The sequence below is a fragment of the Microtus pennsylvanicus genome, chromosome 7 (genome assembly GCF_037038515.1).
Source record: "Microtus pennsylvanicus isolate mMicPen1 chromosome 7, mMicPen1.hap1, whole genome shotgun sequence".
NCBI classification, from domain to species: domain Eukaryota; kingdom Metazoa; phylum Chordata; class Mammalia; order Rodentia; family Cricetidae; genus Microtus; species Microtus pennsylvanicus.
The window spans coordinates 42483364-42500211 of record NC_134585.1 but is presented as its reverse complement, the minus strand read 5'-3'; the positions used below and the strand labels follow the sequence as shown (position 1 = coordinate 42500211).

The window sequence follows — 16848 nt, the reverse complement described above, 5'->3', positions numbered from 1 at the left end:
GGGTTATTAGTTCAGGAATGCAGTATTATCCTGGAGGCTGTCAGTCTAAAAAAAAAATTTCTTTTCCACCTATAGTAGCCAACAATTTTCAGAAGTTATTATTTTTATCTTCATACAACAATTAGATCTCAGCATGATGTTTTCAATCAAAATTTGTGTTTGTTTTCCTCCCTCATTTTACTCCTGATCTCCTTCCCCCTGTGTATCTGCCTGCTTTCCTTTGCCATGTGTCTCCGTGTGACATCTAATCTCCCCTATTGTGGTCCTCTATTTAGTGTCGTCGTCTATATCATCACACCCCCTTATTTACATGCATAAAAATATTAAAAGTTAGAATGTGCATATAGGAGACATGCAATTTTTCTTTAAAAAAAACTCTTCCTGAGTCACCTCACTTAATGTAATATTTTCCAGATCCATCCATTTTATTCCGAATTTCATTCCTCCTTATGACTTAATTTTATTAAGAAATTCCATTTTGTGTATGCACCCTATTTCCATTCTTGTGTGGATGGATATAGAGTCTATATCCATTTCCTTGCTAATATGAACAATGTGACATTAAACATGGGACAAGGAGGGCTTTGGATGTATGCCTAGGAGTGGTGTAGCTGGCTCATGCTGTAGGTCTGTTTTAAATTTTTTTGGAGAAATCCTCATGTAACAGCGAATGATCAATAAGGGAAAAGTGATGTCTGAGTATCCTCCGCCCCAAGCTTCACCTCCTGCAGTAACCATGCGATGATGATAGTAGTCAAAGGGGTGAGGAAATGGCACAGTTCTATGCTGCAGATATCTTTGCTAACACTACAGTTCTATGTTTGGAATACTAGGCATAGCATCTGCTTGCTAGCGGTTGCCATAGAGAATAGAAGGAAAAAAGAGCAATTTTCTCCTAACGTTCTCAGTAACACAGTGTGGTTTAATTTGTTTCCAGTTTTGTTCAGACCATATAACCCTGGCTGGCCTGGAAATTTCTATGTGGTTCAAATTGGCCTTGATCTTACAAAGATTCACCTCCTGAGTGCTAGGATTTCATCTCCATGTTTGGTTTTGCTATTACCTAACTTGTTGGCTGTGGTTAGGCTTGATGGTAGATCTAGGTTTTTACTGTTTCTTGTCATGGAGTTCTAGTGAGTTCACTCTTTTGGAATAACATAACGGATTATTACTTTCAGGACTACACACACACACACACACACACACACAAATTTATGTAGCCACAAGAAAGGTGATGCTGTACACAACATATACAAACCATATGCAAACAGATACAGTTTGCTTCTTTATTCCTTTGATACCTAGAGGACTAACACAATATTTTTCCCATTAAGGACACAAAAGACTCAAATGTGGAGACTGATAAATATTTTTTCTTGATTTTCTTTCTTATGAATTTGGTATATTTTGGTTAAAATTTTAGGTTTCAGTGAAATACAGATTTTGTGCTTGGTGACTACGCTGGAGCTGCCTAGATATTTGTGATTTAAGCATTGAAGCTGGATTCTTTATCATTATTTTATGGCATACACCCCGAGTTACTACAAACAAAATCATTTTCCTGGGGCACCATCCTTCACCATCGTGTCAGATACAACCGCTAAGGCACACACTGATGTGTGCTGTACGCTATAGAAACACAACACCTACTCACACAAATGAAAAGATTGAATCAAAAGTTTCCATATTCCAGGAGACGCCTATAATTTTGGAGATATCAGTTAAAATATTGAGTTCTGTGTATGCGTCACAAGGGTAGGAATATGGCTGGAGAAATTTATCATATATTATACCCAATTATGTCGGCGAGCTATGAATCACATCCAATTATCAAGATGCATAAGTGCATTTATGTGATACTTAAACATCATTAATTTTGCGCTGAGCACAGGCTGCATAGACAGCATCATTTTAGTGACTTCCAACATCACTATCACGGCATCAATATAAATTCAATGCAAATTGGAAAATGAAAATCTCCATCTTGTTTATATCTGTGAAAAGACATCTACTAAACACAGGCATATATTGAATCAAATGAGCTACTGGGAGAAACAGAGTTTGAATGTACCACAGATAATCTCAGGACAGGAATCACAGCACAATATAGGCCAGTCTCAGACTAAGCTTTGCTCGCCAGCCAAAGCATTCCCTTGGGATTTCCACAGGTGGGCATTGAAGTCAAACTGGACCAAAATGGCTTATGTTAAAAAAGAAAACAAACAAACAAAACCCCAGGAAATTGGCATTCCTATTTCACAATGAACAGGTTTGACCATTTAACTTCTAACTATAAGTTATCTACTTTTACCTATTATAAAGTAGACCTTTACTTGTCTAGAAAATGTCCTTAGAGGAGTAACTAGACGTCTAAACCATTTACTTCCAGCCATGTCGAGAGGAAGCATCCTAATTTTAGAGCCCCGACTTCCTGAAATAATGATTACACAATGTAATACTATATCCACAGAGCTACAAACGGTGCTGCTTTTGAGTGCTTACAAATCAATCTTGAGTTAAATAATTAAAATTATAAAGCAATTCATGGGGACTTACCTCAAAGTCAAGGTCGGAATACCGGGATTTTCTTCTCTGTTTGTTTTTAGAAGAAGGAGAAAAGCAACAAAGTTATGTTTAGTCAGTTAAACCAATAGAAGTCATTACATTCTATGAAAACAATCGCACTTGCTCTTCACCTTATGCCATTTCATTAAGATTATTTTTCTGATTCCGAAATTTTCCATCTACATGTTTTTGTCATCCCGAACTTCCTTGAAAAATTGAAGGCTAGAGAAACACAGACATTTTCCACCGTGAGTTCTGACATCAGTTGTCAGGAAAGATGCTTCTTGGGAACATTCCATCTGCCTTCAGTCTTGAAAGAGATGCTAGTTTTAGCAAAAACCACTTTGCAGGCATGGAGGATTAGAAGTTGTATCAGAAAAATAATCTAGGAACGTTGACACCTCCCACCAACTGATAGCCAGCTTATTTTTTTAAACAGGCTCTTGCAATGTTGCTCAGGCTGTTCTCGGCACTTAGGGTTTATCTTGCCTCAGCTTCTGGGGTGCCGAGACCTCACCCTCATGTCAAGCAAACTCTGTCTGCCTGCCTGTCTAAGTTCTGAAGTTCCTAATGTCAGTCTTGTACAAATTTCTCAGAATGAGATCATCTCCTCTCCTAGTCCTTCTTGTTGCTAGTTCTTAAGAGCCAGACAATATATATACATATATTTTAAATCCTATTTCGTCAAACCACCGCTATTCCACACCCGAACACCCTGTCTTGCAGTGTTTCTCTCTGACTCTAAATCTGTTAAACAACATCCAAAATCTAGTTACAGATACGAGGGCATTGATGAGATAAAGCAATTAGGCAGTGGGCTTGATAAAATCAGGAAATATGATTAAAACAGAATGAAAGCAGGCCCCTGTGAGGATGCGGCTTTCGTGATTATTAATATGGGGGCAGTATTTTTAGCATCTGCTCCAGGGAGCCACCAATTCTTAAAATGGATGAGGTGTAGAGGGAGAGGCCTGTAAATGTCTAAAAAGATCTTTGCATTTTTAGAGAACAAAGCAAATCTCTGCCGTGCTTTTTCTTTAAGTGGACTCTCTGCCTCTCCTTGAAGGGGGTGGGGAAGAAACATAAGGGAGACATGCAAACCCTTTGGGCAGGTTCCATTTTGTTTTGTTTTCCTACTCCCAGCTCAATCCCCACAACCTTAAAGTCACTAGCTTCTCAGGCTTCTGTTCCCCTGCGGATTCACGGCAGCTCTAGTTGCTATTATGACTGTTGCTCGCTAGGAAAGACAAGAAAAGGACTCGTGAAACGCGATTTTCTGCAGCTAGCACTCTAATTGTCATTAGAAAACCAGACCCTCCTGTGCAGCCTATCCTCAGGAGCACGTGTCAGCAGACAGAAGGGCTAAAGGAGGAAACAGGGACAGTTCTCATTGGGGTGGAGCTGCTGAGCGCGGGGAATCCACTATGAAGAATACCGGGGAGAGGGCAGGAAGGGACATGCCTTATTGAAATGGAAACTCAAACACGATGCTCTCTCATTTCCTCCCGTCTCCATCAGCATGCTGCCTTCACGCTGGTGACATCCTTGGGAGAGGAAGGAGTGTGAGAACATCTCTAAACAGATCTGGCTCTGCACTGCCCTTTGCTGCAGTCTGCTAGACAGAGTGTCAGGGCTTCCATTCTTGGCTCTAGGGACGCTGGCTCTTCACAGCACTGTGATTCAGCAAGGCACTTCTTTTCTTTAATAAATATGTGTTAAGCAAAACTCTTTATAATACAGAAAATCTAAGCATGAAAACATTTAGTTAAAAGCAGTTATTATGAAACATTAGTCATGAGCTTCACATTCCTTCTGAAAATGAACCGGTGGAATCTTTCAAAAGAGGTTCAGCCAGCGAGAAGGAGAGAGCCTTCTGCTGCTTGCTCCGAGGGCCTCTCTGCTGCCAAAGGTGAAAACGGCCATATGTTACCGCATTTGTTTCGGATCACAAGGCACTGCTGCCTAGGAACTGGAGATTTCGGTGCACACATGCTGCAAAAGGCTCCATGCTGTAGGAACTAGAGGGAAAGACGGGAACCTAAAGAACCCAGCACCAGATTCCAGCCTAGAATCCCAAGGCCGCCTATGTCTACATGCCACAGGGAAAGGGAAACACATGTTCCTACAAACGGCACTCTCCTTCTCTCTTTTCTCCTATTCAATTTCATTAAAATTAGAGCCAAACAAAGGGCATAGCAAGTCTGGCAGACTCCAAGATTAGATGAAGGCATGAGCAAATGAATCACACAGATTTTAATCAAAACCCGGTGGGGTGGTGGGGATGGTTACTAAATCAATCAGGGAGGTTTAAAGATCAGCTGGTATAGGAAATGTGTCAGGTGTTTTAAGTTCAAAGGGAAAAAAGGGGTGTATGGCTATTCACTTCCCTACGAGACTGAGTGCTTCAACCTTGTGCATCTTATAAAGTGATTTCACATTTGAACATGATAACCACTCTGTGGAACTGTCGGAAAATAGTGTTATTTTATGAATGAGTGTAACTGAGAACCAGTAGTTTGACCCAGAAGGCAATCAAGTGAACAGTGCTGAAAACTGAGGTCTGATTATAAATCCAGTGTTTTCCATGTGAGGTCTCCCTAGCTCAGATATGGAGAATAAGAGTTGACCAACAAGATGTCTCGGGTATTTTGCTTACTGTTCTGGAACTGAGCAAAAGTCACACGGTGTTAGGGTAAAATCAAACCAAAATAAAAAAAAATGTGATATCACTCTACTAGACCAGTTATGAGCAATGCTACAATAAGAAACAGATGTGACACTTGCTGCTGAAAAGTTCCGTTATCTATGTGTCGGGCCCTGACACATTGGCAGTCCAAGGGGAAACCAGAAAAATACCAACCCATTTTGTTTTTGTGTGTGTCTACCCCAGGTGCACATACATGCAATGTTTGGGAAAGTCTCTCGAGGCTGAAGTTTGCTGAGACTGTGATTCACCTCCGTGCTTACTCCAATGTTCCTCTGAGCCCTGTAGAATATGAGAGTGGCTGGAAATACTGACTGTGTCTGTCTGTCTATTCACATGTGTGTACTCATGTTCCTGTGTGTGTACGCATGTGTGTGGGGGCTAGAAGACCTCAGGTGTCGCTCAGGTACTCCCCATCCTCTGTTTGTTTGTTTTCTGTCTTCCCAGTGTTGGGGTTATAAACATGTGACGCTGTGCCTGGCTTTTTTTTTCAGGCGGGTGCCAGGGACTGAAATGGAGTCGTCATGATCACAACACAAGCGCTTTCCTAACTGACACATGCCCTCAGCTCTGACCATACATCTAATCAAAGAGAATCAACTAAGTATTCCAGCCACAGGATAGTTTTTAAAAATAATTTGATAATTAAAAAAAATTACATGTAAAATTAAAGCAAGCCGATGTGACGATAAATTTTGGTGAAGATACAAGTCTCCCTGCCTACAAAGCCTACATTTCCAGGGAACTTAAACCCCATCCTTCTTTCGGATGCAGTTTCCCTTTTTGCAGTCGTCCACTCAGAACTCATCCCAACTGCGTTATGCTTTTAACACTCCATTAAAATTCTTGTCAAAGACCTTTAATGAGCTCCATTTGGACAAACAGCAAGGTCAATTTTCCACCCTCATCTCCCTTGACTCTCAGAAGCTGGAGAAAGTTAATCACTTTTTCATTAAAGCTCTCATCAGCTCTCGGCTTTTTCTTTCCCCCTTTTGTTTTCTTCTTTCAGTTACTATGGCTCCTTTTGAAATCGCCTTTTGCTGGCTGTTTCCTAGGCCTGGTCTTTCTAAATGTGGAGCTTCTGAGATCTGTTCCGTCCTGTATGCTCTCCTGGATGACATGGCTTACTTACCCCTTAGGTTTTAATACTACCTTCCAATAGGCAAATATCCTTTTTTACATGGTCGTTCTTATCACAGATAATACTAATAACTAGTCAACCAAGACAAAGTCTCAGAACTGTCCCTCCTATACACATATCCCTCATCTTCCATATTAAATCCACTCGTGGGTTGTGTATTTGATCTCTGAAATGTACCTACGTGTCTGTCCCCTCTTTTGCCACCTATATGCTTGCCTCATTAGTCCCATTTAATCAGCCGTGTAGCCTTAGCATTTGGAAGAGGATATGTCACAACAGCTTGTGGCTGCCAAATTCTTGACGAGTGATTGAAGGAGTGTAATATGACAGCCCCAGAACTTAAACTCATGTGACCTTTGTTTTATTGTTACTGTCTCTAGGAAGGATCTGGATAACCAAGTGACCTACACACAGAGTAGACTGGCAATGGAAAGAGTCAGAACAATTGATTGGGAAAACATACCTTTTTACTGATAGAAGGGAGACATTCTTTAAGATCCTTTAAAAGTTGAACAAAATGTATCATGGTCTCAGGCTAAGCGGGCTGCAGTGCATGTGTGCCTAGAGAAGCCTCCACGTGAGACTCTTGTAAAATGATGAATAATTTCTCGGGGGAGCTATGTCATTCTTTGTGTCACTGAAAATTAAACTGGACAAGACACTAGACGATTCACAGCAAGTAATGAATCCCATTGACTAATGAGTGGCAATATGAACGCTATTAAAAGTTTCTATTACAGGGTGAGCAATGGACTCACTCACAGGAAGAAAGCTTTGATAACAAATCCATTAGAAATAGCTGCGGCAATGAAGTCTGGGAATAATTAATTTTCTGAAATGGCTTTTATTCACGCTAATTTTGTTTGTATGCCTGCATAAAAGATAAGATTCTCTAACCCGGGAGCAAAAACAAAGCAATAAAGATGGGAAAATTTTCCTTTTACCAGATCTACATGAGAAAAAAAATATATAAAAATGAACCATGGTTTCTGTGCATGGTGAGTTTTATATGGTTTCTGTTTGAGACAGTACCTCCTGGTTCCCAAGTGAGACCATATCACAGTCTGTGTAAATTCCTGAATATCGACTTGATAGTGTTCACGCTTCTTTACACACACTCAGAGTGGGACACTAATGACATAATTATAATACCGCCTCACATCTGAAGTGCTCCTTACAGTCTTCAGAAGGTTTTCATGTAATTTGATCCTCACACCAGCCATGAGGTGGTGTGACAGCCACCATGAAGTGACATTCTCACTAAAATATTTTACTTCTGATAACCATTCTGTTGAGTGCTCTGAATTCTGTATCCAGGGGCAAAGCCTAGAATGGTATCTCATCCCAGTCATTTGCAGTGAGACTTATCTGAGATCTTATCCAGATAGATATTCTTAGGGACAGAAGCAGTCAGAGAGGCTGGAGTAGCAAAACTTTCCGTAGGTAACAACATAATGCTTTACTGTACTACATTAACGTTTTCTGTTATGTAAATGTCTTGCAAATAAGTGGTACTAAGGCAAGGTGACAAGAGAGTGAAATGTTAGGTCACATTCCTTAAGAACTCAAGAAAAACATATAGTTATCCTCCTGCATATGGGAAGTAAACAAGATTGCCGGGCAAAAAATTGGGATCTTGGGGGTAGGGTGCGATGGGGTTAAGGGGAGATGGGGAGAGAAAAGTGAGAAGGGGAGGATGGGAAGAACTTGGGGAAACGGGATGGTTGGGATAAAGGAAGGGTGGATATGGGAGCAGGGAAGTATATATCTTAATTAAGGGAGCCATTTTAGGGTTGGCAAGAGACTTGAACCTAGAGGGGCTCCCAGGTGCCCAGAGCAATGTCCTCAGTTAGTTCCTTGGGCAGCTGAGGATAGGGAACATGAAATGACCCTATCCTATAGCCATACTGATAAATATCTTGCATATCACCATAGAACCTTCATCTGTCAAAGGATGGAGATAGAGACAAAGACCCACATTCGAGCACCAGAATGAGCTCCCAAGGTCCAAATGAGGAGCAGAAGGAGGGAGAACATGAGCAAGGACGTCAGGACCGCGAGGGGTGCACCCACCCACTGAGACAGTGGGGCTGATCTATTGGGAGCTCACCAAGGGCAGCTGGACTGAGACTGAAAAAGCATGGGATAAAACTGGAATCTCTGAACATGGCGGACAATGAGGGCTGATGAGAAGCCAAGGACAATGGAACTGGGTTTTGATCCTACTTCATATTTTGGCTTTGTGCGAGCCTAGCCAGTTTGGATGCTCACCTTCCTACACCTGGATGGAGCAGGGAGGACCTTGGACTTTCCACAGAGCAGGGAACCCTGACGGCTCGTTGGACTGGAGAGAAAGGGGGAAGAGGAGTGTGGGGAGGGGGAGAGGATTGGGAGGAGGGGGAGGGAAATGGGAGGCTGGGAGGAGGCAGAATTTTTTTTTAATAAAAAACAAACAAATAAATAAATAAATTTAAAAAAAAAAGAACTCAAGTGCTAGGGAAGCTGAGAAGCCACAAAGGGAACCGTGAGGTGACCGATGGATTAGCAGAAGAAGCCAACAGACCTCTAAGATGGATGGGCAAAGTAAGATGACAGTGGGACTCTATCCCAGGCTCGGGCACCTGGCAAAAGCAGAAAGTATTTGGAAGCTATGCCACCAACTAATGTCAAAAGCAGGAACAGAGTAGAGCTCTCCTCCATTTTCACATCCCCCTCAAAACTCAGGCTCTGGCCAGGGATTCATGCTGGCTGAATCCAGCAAGAAATCAGCAACAAACGATCCTGTACTAACCCTGAGCGATGAGGGAAAAGGGCAAAGAATGGGTCATGACCAACCAGATGTGGGACATGTTCAGTCATAAGCTGTTCACTAAATTGTCTGTGTTTCAGACTCAGAGCAAATGCTGGCCAACATTAACTGGCAAAAAAGTGTATATAAAATTTCAGAAAAATAAACCAATAGGAAGCACTACAAATCCAGAAACTGTGCTGACCTTCCTTTAAAAAATGTAATCTTTTTATAATATGCTTTCTTTTTTCAATTTTTATTACTGAATATCAACATGTAGAGGAATGAAAATAGATCCATATCTATCTTGATGCACAAAACTCAAGTCCAAATGGATCAAAGTCCTCAACATGAAGCCAGCCACACTGAACTTCATAGAAGAGAAAGTGGGAAGTACACTTGAATGCATTGACACAGGAGACCACTTCCTAAGTATAACTCCAGCAGCACAGACACGAGAGAAAGAATTAATAAATGGGACCTCCTAATACTGAAAAGCTTCTGTAAAGCAAAAAAAACCACAATCAACAAGACAAAATGACAGCCTACAGAATGGGAAAAGATCTTCACCAACCCCACATCAGACAGTGGTCTGATCTCCAAAATATACAAGGAACTCAAGAAATTGATCTTCTAAAAAACAAATAATCCAATAAAAAATGGAGCACAGACCTAAACAGAGAACTCTCAACAAAAGAATCTAAAATGGCTAAAAGACACTTAAGGAAATGTTCAACATCTTTAGTCATCAAGGAAATGCAAATCAAAACAACATCTTATACCTGTAAGAATGGCCAAGATCAAAAACACTGATGACAACCTATGCTGGAGAGACTGTGGGGAATAGGGAACACTCCTGCATTGCTGATGGGAATGCAACCTGGTACAGCCCCTTTGGATGTCAGTGTGGCGATTTCTCAGAAAATCAGAAAACGACCTTCCTCAAGACCTAGTAATACCACTTTTGGGTATGTATCCAAAGAATGCTCAATTGTGCCACAAAGATATATGCTCAACTATGTTCATAGCAGCTTTGTTTGTCATAGCCAGAACCTGGAAACAACCTAAGTCAACATCCTTAGTCATCAAGGAAATGCAAATCAAAACAACATCTTATACCTGTAAGAATGGCCAAGATAAAAAACACTGATGACAACCTATGCTGGAGAGACTGTGGGAACAACTAAGGATGTTCAACTGAAAATGGATAAGGAAAATATGGTACATTTACACAGTGAAGTAGTACACAGCAGAAAAAAATAACAACATCTTGAATTTTTCAGGAAAATGGATGGAGCCAGAAAACATCAGATTGAGTAAGGTAACCCAGACCCAGAAAGACAATTATCACATGTACTCATTCATAACTAGTTTTAAACATAAAGCAAAGAAAACCAGCCCACAAATCACACTCTCAGAGAACCTAGACAACAATGAGGTCGGACCCTAAGAGAGACTTACATAGATCTAGTTAATCTACATGGGAATTAGAAAAAGACAAGATCTCCTGAGTAAATTGGGAGCATGAGGAACATGGGAGAGAGTTGAAGGGGAAGGGAGAGGCAGGGAGGGAAGCAGAGAAAAATGTAGAGCTCAATAAAAATAAAAAAAAATAAAAACAAACAAAAATGTAAACTTTTACTCTTTGAGAAGTTTCTCAAATGTATTTATATCTTATTCACGCTCTACTTCTCTCCCTAACACTTCCTAGATCCTCTCTCTTCAGCTTCCCACCCAGCTTCTTTTCTTTCTTTCTTTCTTTTTTTATTAATTTATTTATTAACGATTTCTGTCTCTTCCCCGTCACTGCCTCCCATATTCCTCCCCCTCCCCCAATCAACTCCCCCTCTCTCATCAGCCCTAAGAGTAGTCAGGGTTCCCTGCCCTGTGGGGAGTCCAAGGACCTCCCACCTCCTGAGGCCAATTTATGCTACTCATATACTCACAAGTGTGGGACCATCCACTGGAGCAGAGTCAACTCATGAGGGGGCATATCCTCAAAGAAAACTGATTCCCTGAGTTCCCTTAGATGTCATCGACTGTTGCTAGCACCTCAGCTAAAGCTCATGGCTAATGAGACCCCTATGGTAACACATTGACTGCTTTGATCTTGTGTATGACTTGTGTGGGCTATCACAGCTGCTGTGGATTCATGGGTGTAGAAGTTTTGTCATTTCCAGAACTGACTTGTCTTTTTATAAATAATAATGCACTTATAATTTTTGGACAATCAATCAAAAGAACTACATTCTAAAATTTAAACTAGTGCTTAGGCTCATGATCCACCCTTGTCACTGTTTATCTTTCTTTGTCCTTCCTTATGCATGTATGCATCATGTACTCGACATATGGTTACCCAAAGGTGAATATTTCCAGAGCTGAAGACAATTTTATCTTCGCCTTAAGTGATGTAGTTATGATCACTTGGGCTATATCACTTATGAAAACTTAATATTGCAAGTTTTACATACTTTTATAAACTCAAATTCTAAGAATTTTCAGAATTGCTTAATGGATCATCCTGGGAGTGACCACAGTTAGGGCAATACCGTGTAACAGAAACAAAGGCACAATGTAATAATGAGCGTGGAGAAAATCTGGATACACTTTTGTGCCAAGGAACTCCATGAATGTCTTAAACATTTACACCCAGTAATTGGGGGTTAGGAGAACAAACTCCCTTGGAAGCTGGAGCCTTTTCTGACGGTGCAGCAACAGTTGGAGCCTCCTCCTCTCTTTGTTGCTTCTTGCTTACTTGAATAAATGCTTCCACCCACTCACCCACTCGGGTCCCTTTGGCTTTCTTCTTTTTCCTCCCTCAACTTGGGTATTTTCTTGCGTGCTGTTTTCTCATGACTACTGAATTCTGTGCTATCCATTAGCAGCATTTGCCCTTCTTGTTCTTCTTGTCACCTCTTTTTGAGGCAAACTCCTGAGTTAATGTCACGACTTTACATTATGTCTATGAATAGATCATGCAACAGCTTGTCATTGCTGCACCAGCCTCCCAGGTTGCATGTTCCCACATATTTAACCTCTTATTTCATTTGGAGGGGCCAAAGACTTGATAGCTTTATTTCTTAGATGCTTGCTTTGTCTCCTTGAGCAGATGCTTTTGCTTTCGAGATTATAACAACTTATTTAAGTGTTGTGAGGATTAATTAATTCTGTTCTAAGATGATTTGAGGACTTGCTAATGAAAAATTCTATTAAAATGGTAATTTTTAGCATTCACTTTGTTATGTATATATTCTCTTTAAGTTGTTTCCTAAAAGGTCACCTAAGTGGTTACTATTAAACGAAGAACTTAATTTCCTTCCTTTGTAAATACAATCTTTGTGATCACTAAGTCTTTGAAATGTGAATCTTTTGTCATATATATGTGTATATATCCAATATTTTGCTTAGAAATAAGAGTACATAAATTTGAAAAAAAGTTACAATACTCAGAAAATACACTCAATGCTCAGGTACACCAAACCTGCATAACATCAACCTCAGTTGGATTTTAGATGTGAAATGTAAAACATTTCACAAAACCTAAATTATTTTAGTGCAATTCCATTCAAATTTCTTTAAAGACTTTAAAAATAGTCATTGTACAGAAGAAAATTACCACATTGTTCTGATTAGTTTTCATGTTATATCCTTAGATATACTCTTACCCCTTAGAAGACTTTGCAGTTTTGCATGAACATTTTGTAGCTTATGCTTATGTAGGCATTATTATAGTAGACAAAGTACTATCTGTGATATAAGGTTATGATTGGAGTAACAGTAGCAAGTCTACTAGTTTAAAAAAATGGATGCTTTCATCCAGGGACATGACAGCTACTCTAGAATAGGATTGGGTTTGCTGTATCTATCTACATCTTTGATTTGAGAACAATCCAAAACATGGATTTATGCTGAAACTGTCTTCTAATTGAGGTTAATCCAGAACTTAAGACTTTCTTTATAGTCTAGTTTTGGTCTAGAGTTTTCTTGTTCTACTTGAGAAAACTAGAACTATCTACATTTCATGGTCTATTTTAATTTAGACTGAGCATAGTTTTGGGGAATCCAGAAGAGCAACTAGCCTTTGGGGACCTCTGCATCTTAGAACATAGATTATCAGAATAATTCTGATTGAAAGGCCATGCAACCAATTACAGTGATTTTTCTCTAAATAACGACTGATACAATAATATACATTAAAACAATTGGTTATTATATATACATATATAATAAATAAGAATGCATGTTGGTTTTTTATATAGACTATCTATCTTAGCAGCGGTTTATAGCAAGACTTCAAGATGTAGGACATGTACAAATTAGTAGCAGGGTAATGGGATATGTTATTAGAAAATCAGATATCTGATTCTGTGAAGCCTGCTTGCATAATTCTAAAACAGGATGAATTAACGATAATTGTTAGTAACCCCCTACTTCATTGGGAAGAAAAGAAGATGAGGGTAGTATACATTTTTACTGCTGATGGCCTTCTGTAGAGCAAAGGTCCTTGTCTGACTCTTAGTCCTGAATCTTACTTAGTATGCTTAGAATGTATACTTTGAGCCGGGTGGTGGTGGCATACGGGCATGTTTCATCCCAGCACTCTTGAGGCAGAGGCAGGCAGATCTCTGTGAGTTCAAGGCCATCCTGGTCTACAAGAGCTAGTTCCAGGACAGGCTCCAAAGCTACAGAGAAGCCCATTCTTGAAAAACAAAACAAACAAACACACATAAGAATATATGCTTGGAATACTCAATAGTTAAAGACTAACACTTAAAATAGTCAACATTCTATAGGAATAAAACAAAATATTCATTCTGAATAATAATATTGATCTGATATAAATAATGTTTATAATCAATGTGATGGCACCACTCACAGAAATGTTCAATTTCATATTAACAGATTGTCTTATAGGAAAGGATTTAGATTAGCTTTGAATTTGCCAGAGCACCCAGTTATTATTTTATATCTGAAAATGCCTTCCATCAGTTCAGTGAGACCTCAGGAGGGTCTGCTGTATTTTCTTTAGGTTCCACTTAAGTCCCATGGTGAGAGAATTAGGACTGATTAGTATAATTTTAAACACATTGGACTCTACTTTTTAATTACATCTTGAACAAGGAGGTTTGAATGTACCACTAAAAAACCTTTATGTCAAGAATCTTAATATACGCATATCAGAAACCTCACCAAAACTGGCACGGATTGTCCTAACACCAACATTATGTGAATTGGCCTGTATGCCCTTCAAATACCAAGGAACAGGTTAATCTCTATGACTCACCTCTAGAGAACTCATGGATATCGTAGATCCAGTTTCGCTTCTTGACAGTCCTGCGTTATCATCCAATTCGGAGGCCATGAAATTCTTCACAGCCGTGCGAGGCTCAAAGGGTAAACTCTGCATATGTTCCTGGGGTGCAAGATGCTGATCTAAGTTCATATTGAACTGGTCCATGACAGGGGGATTCATACTGAATTCAGGATTCACTTTGTAGTGCAATAGCCTTTCATGCGGCAAGGTTTCCATGCCAATATTCATCTTGCTTTCCTCTTTCATTGTTGGCTGAGTATTTACAGAGCTTCGAGGCATCACGATATAGTCACTTTCCATCATTCTCTCTTGAGGGTGGACTATGTCCATATCAGCCCCTCTTAAATTGTCATCCGTGCATAAGTACACAGTTCTCCGCAGTTCATTGTTCTCTTTCTTCAGACACTGACTGCTCAGCTCATTCATACTCATGGGCATGTGCAGGCCTGTGGGCTGCTGGATGATGACTTTGGAAATGACGTTCCCAGGCAGTGTTGAATAGCTCAGCCCTTCAGGGTTCGTTCCCTTTTCTTCCTCGTCGTCGTTTAGAGAGATCCTGGAGAGTGTTCCTGTTATTGTTGCTGCTCGGCAAGGACCGATATCCTTATGGAGCACTGCAAATTTGACCATAGCAGTTAATAAAAAGAGAGCATTTCTTTTTATCGTTATATGCTATTATTTATCTTTCTACCAAACACTCTCTTAATAAAGCAAAAGAAAAATAATCTTTTAACAAATCATTTGTACTTGTTTCTTCCTAATCCAGGTTACTGAATTTTTATTGATTCTGTTATTTATCTGATATTGATTTTTGATTGTTATTGATTCTCTGATGCTGCCATAGAGAGTGAGCAGACTATAGATAAAGCATATCTGAAAACTGATTAACTGGCTTTCAAAAAGTACAAATGTCTTTCCGTGAAAAAAAAAAACTGCATTAATTTTCAAGCAAAGGATATACTGCCAGAGAAGATTTCTCCATCAGTCCACTTCAAAACATTTCCATAAAAATGTAGGTTTTAGTTACATTCATGTAGGCCTTTCTTCTAAAGTTTTCTAGAAGCTTTGATCATTAAGACAGATTCTTGAGGGCTGAGTGTGGTGGTACACTCCTTTAATTCTAGCACTTTGGAGGCAGAAACAGACACATCTCTGTGAATTCCAGGCCAGCCTGGTCTACATAGTGAATTCAGGACAGCCAGAGCTACATAGTGAGACTGTCTCAAAATGAAACTGGTGTGGAATTACCACAAAGCATAGCAACTATAGTAGAAAATTTCATCATGTATAGCTAACTAGAGAACATTTGTTTCCGAAAGCATAAAAACTTTCAGAATTTTGCCTATTATTGTCCAAGTTTTTAACAGAATCATAATTATGAATTAGCATAGAAGTTGAAAACCAGATTCTTGAGAATCTTTTGCTACTATGAAGAAATGAGGAAATGAACCCTTTTAAGTATTCCAAAGCATGAACCACTCAGACAGTACCTGCTCTCTTTAGAGATGCTGTATCTGTCCTTGTACTGCCGTCTCTTTGTTTCCTATATGTAACATCATGCTAATTATTCATATATAACTTTTAATGAATACACAATATGGTTGTAGATTTTTATATTTTACATTTTTATGTATAAAAATAAGAAAATATTAAGCTTTATGATGTTATTTCTAGGAGCCCAGAACTGAGACTTTAAAATTTAGTGCAGTCAACATATGCAGAAATCTCTAGAAAAATTCTGAGGGAAGATGAGGATGAGCTCAACTTAAGAGGATATTGGCCAAAAAATGAAAACAGAGAATAAACAAACTGCAACTTGTTTCATAATAACACAGTGGTACGATTCTGCATTGGAAAGGCTTAACCCAGACTGCAGTGCAGACAGGGAAAAAGGAATAATCTATCATCAGACAACATTGTGCATGCTGAAGGGCTGGAAGCAGCAGCTCTGGGAAGAGGGTCTGTGACGAAAGTTTTCAGCACTCGCAATGCATCTGAGTGACTTGAATGTCTTCTAAGACCCTGGCTAGTGTGACCCAGGCCCACAGTTTCTAGTCTAGAAGGTCTAGGTAGGTCTTTCAAACTGAATTTCTGGCAAGCATCGAGCAATACACTGCTTGTTTGGGTACCACACTTTGTCAAACAGTGGTTTGATATGAGCTGGTAAGGAAAAAACAAAAGTGTCTGTTCTCATTCTTCCCTCTGTCAAGAACTCTAAGGAGTAGACAAAGAGAGGTAAGGAAGCTAAATTGAGGGTGGATGATTAGGAATTAAATAGATAACTAATCATTGAAATAAGTTCAAGCCTCTGACACAGCCAAATTGTATTCTACACA

At 39.6% G+C, this 16848-nt stretch overlaps 1 protein-coding gene across 3 annotated transcripts in view; it reads right to left on the bottom strand.

The window, feature by feature from the left end:
- Adgrb3 (adhesion G protein-coupled receptor B3) overlaps positions 1–16848 on the bottom strand; it is a 714721-nt gene that overhangs the window by 16367 nt on the left and 681506 nt on the right. For all 3 annotated transcript variants that reach the window (XM_075980559.1, XM_075980557.1, XM_075980558.1), the window contains 2 exons: positions 14483–15126; positions 2557–2592 (listed from right to left, as the gene is read on the bottom strand). In XM_075980559.1, coding sequence (XP_075836674.1) covers positions 2557–2592; positions 14483–15126 — 680 coding nt within the window. The remainder of the gene's footprint in view (positions 1–2556; positions 2593–14482; positions 15127–16848) is intronic.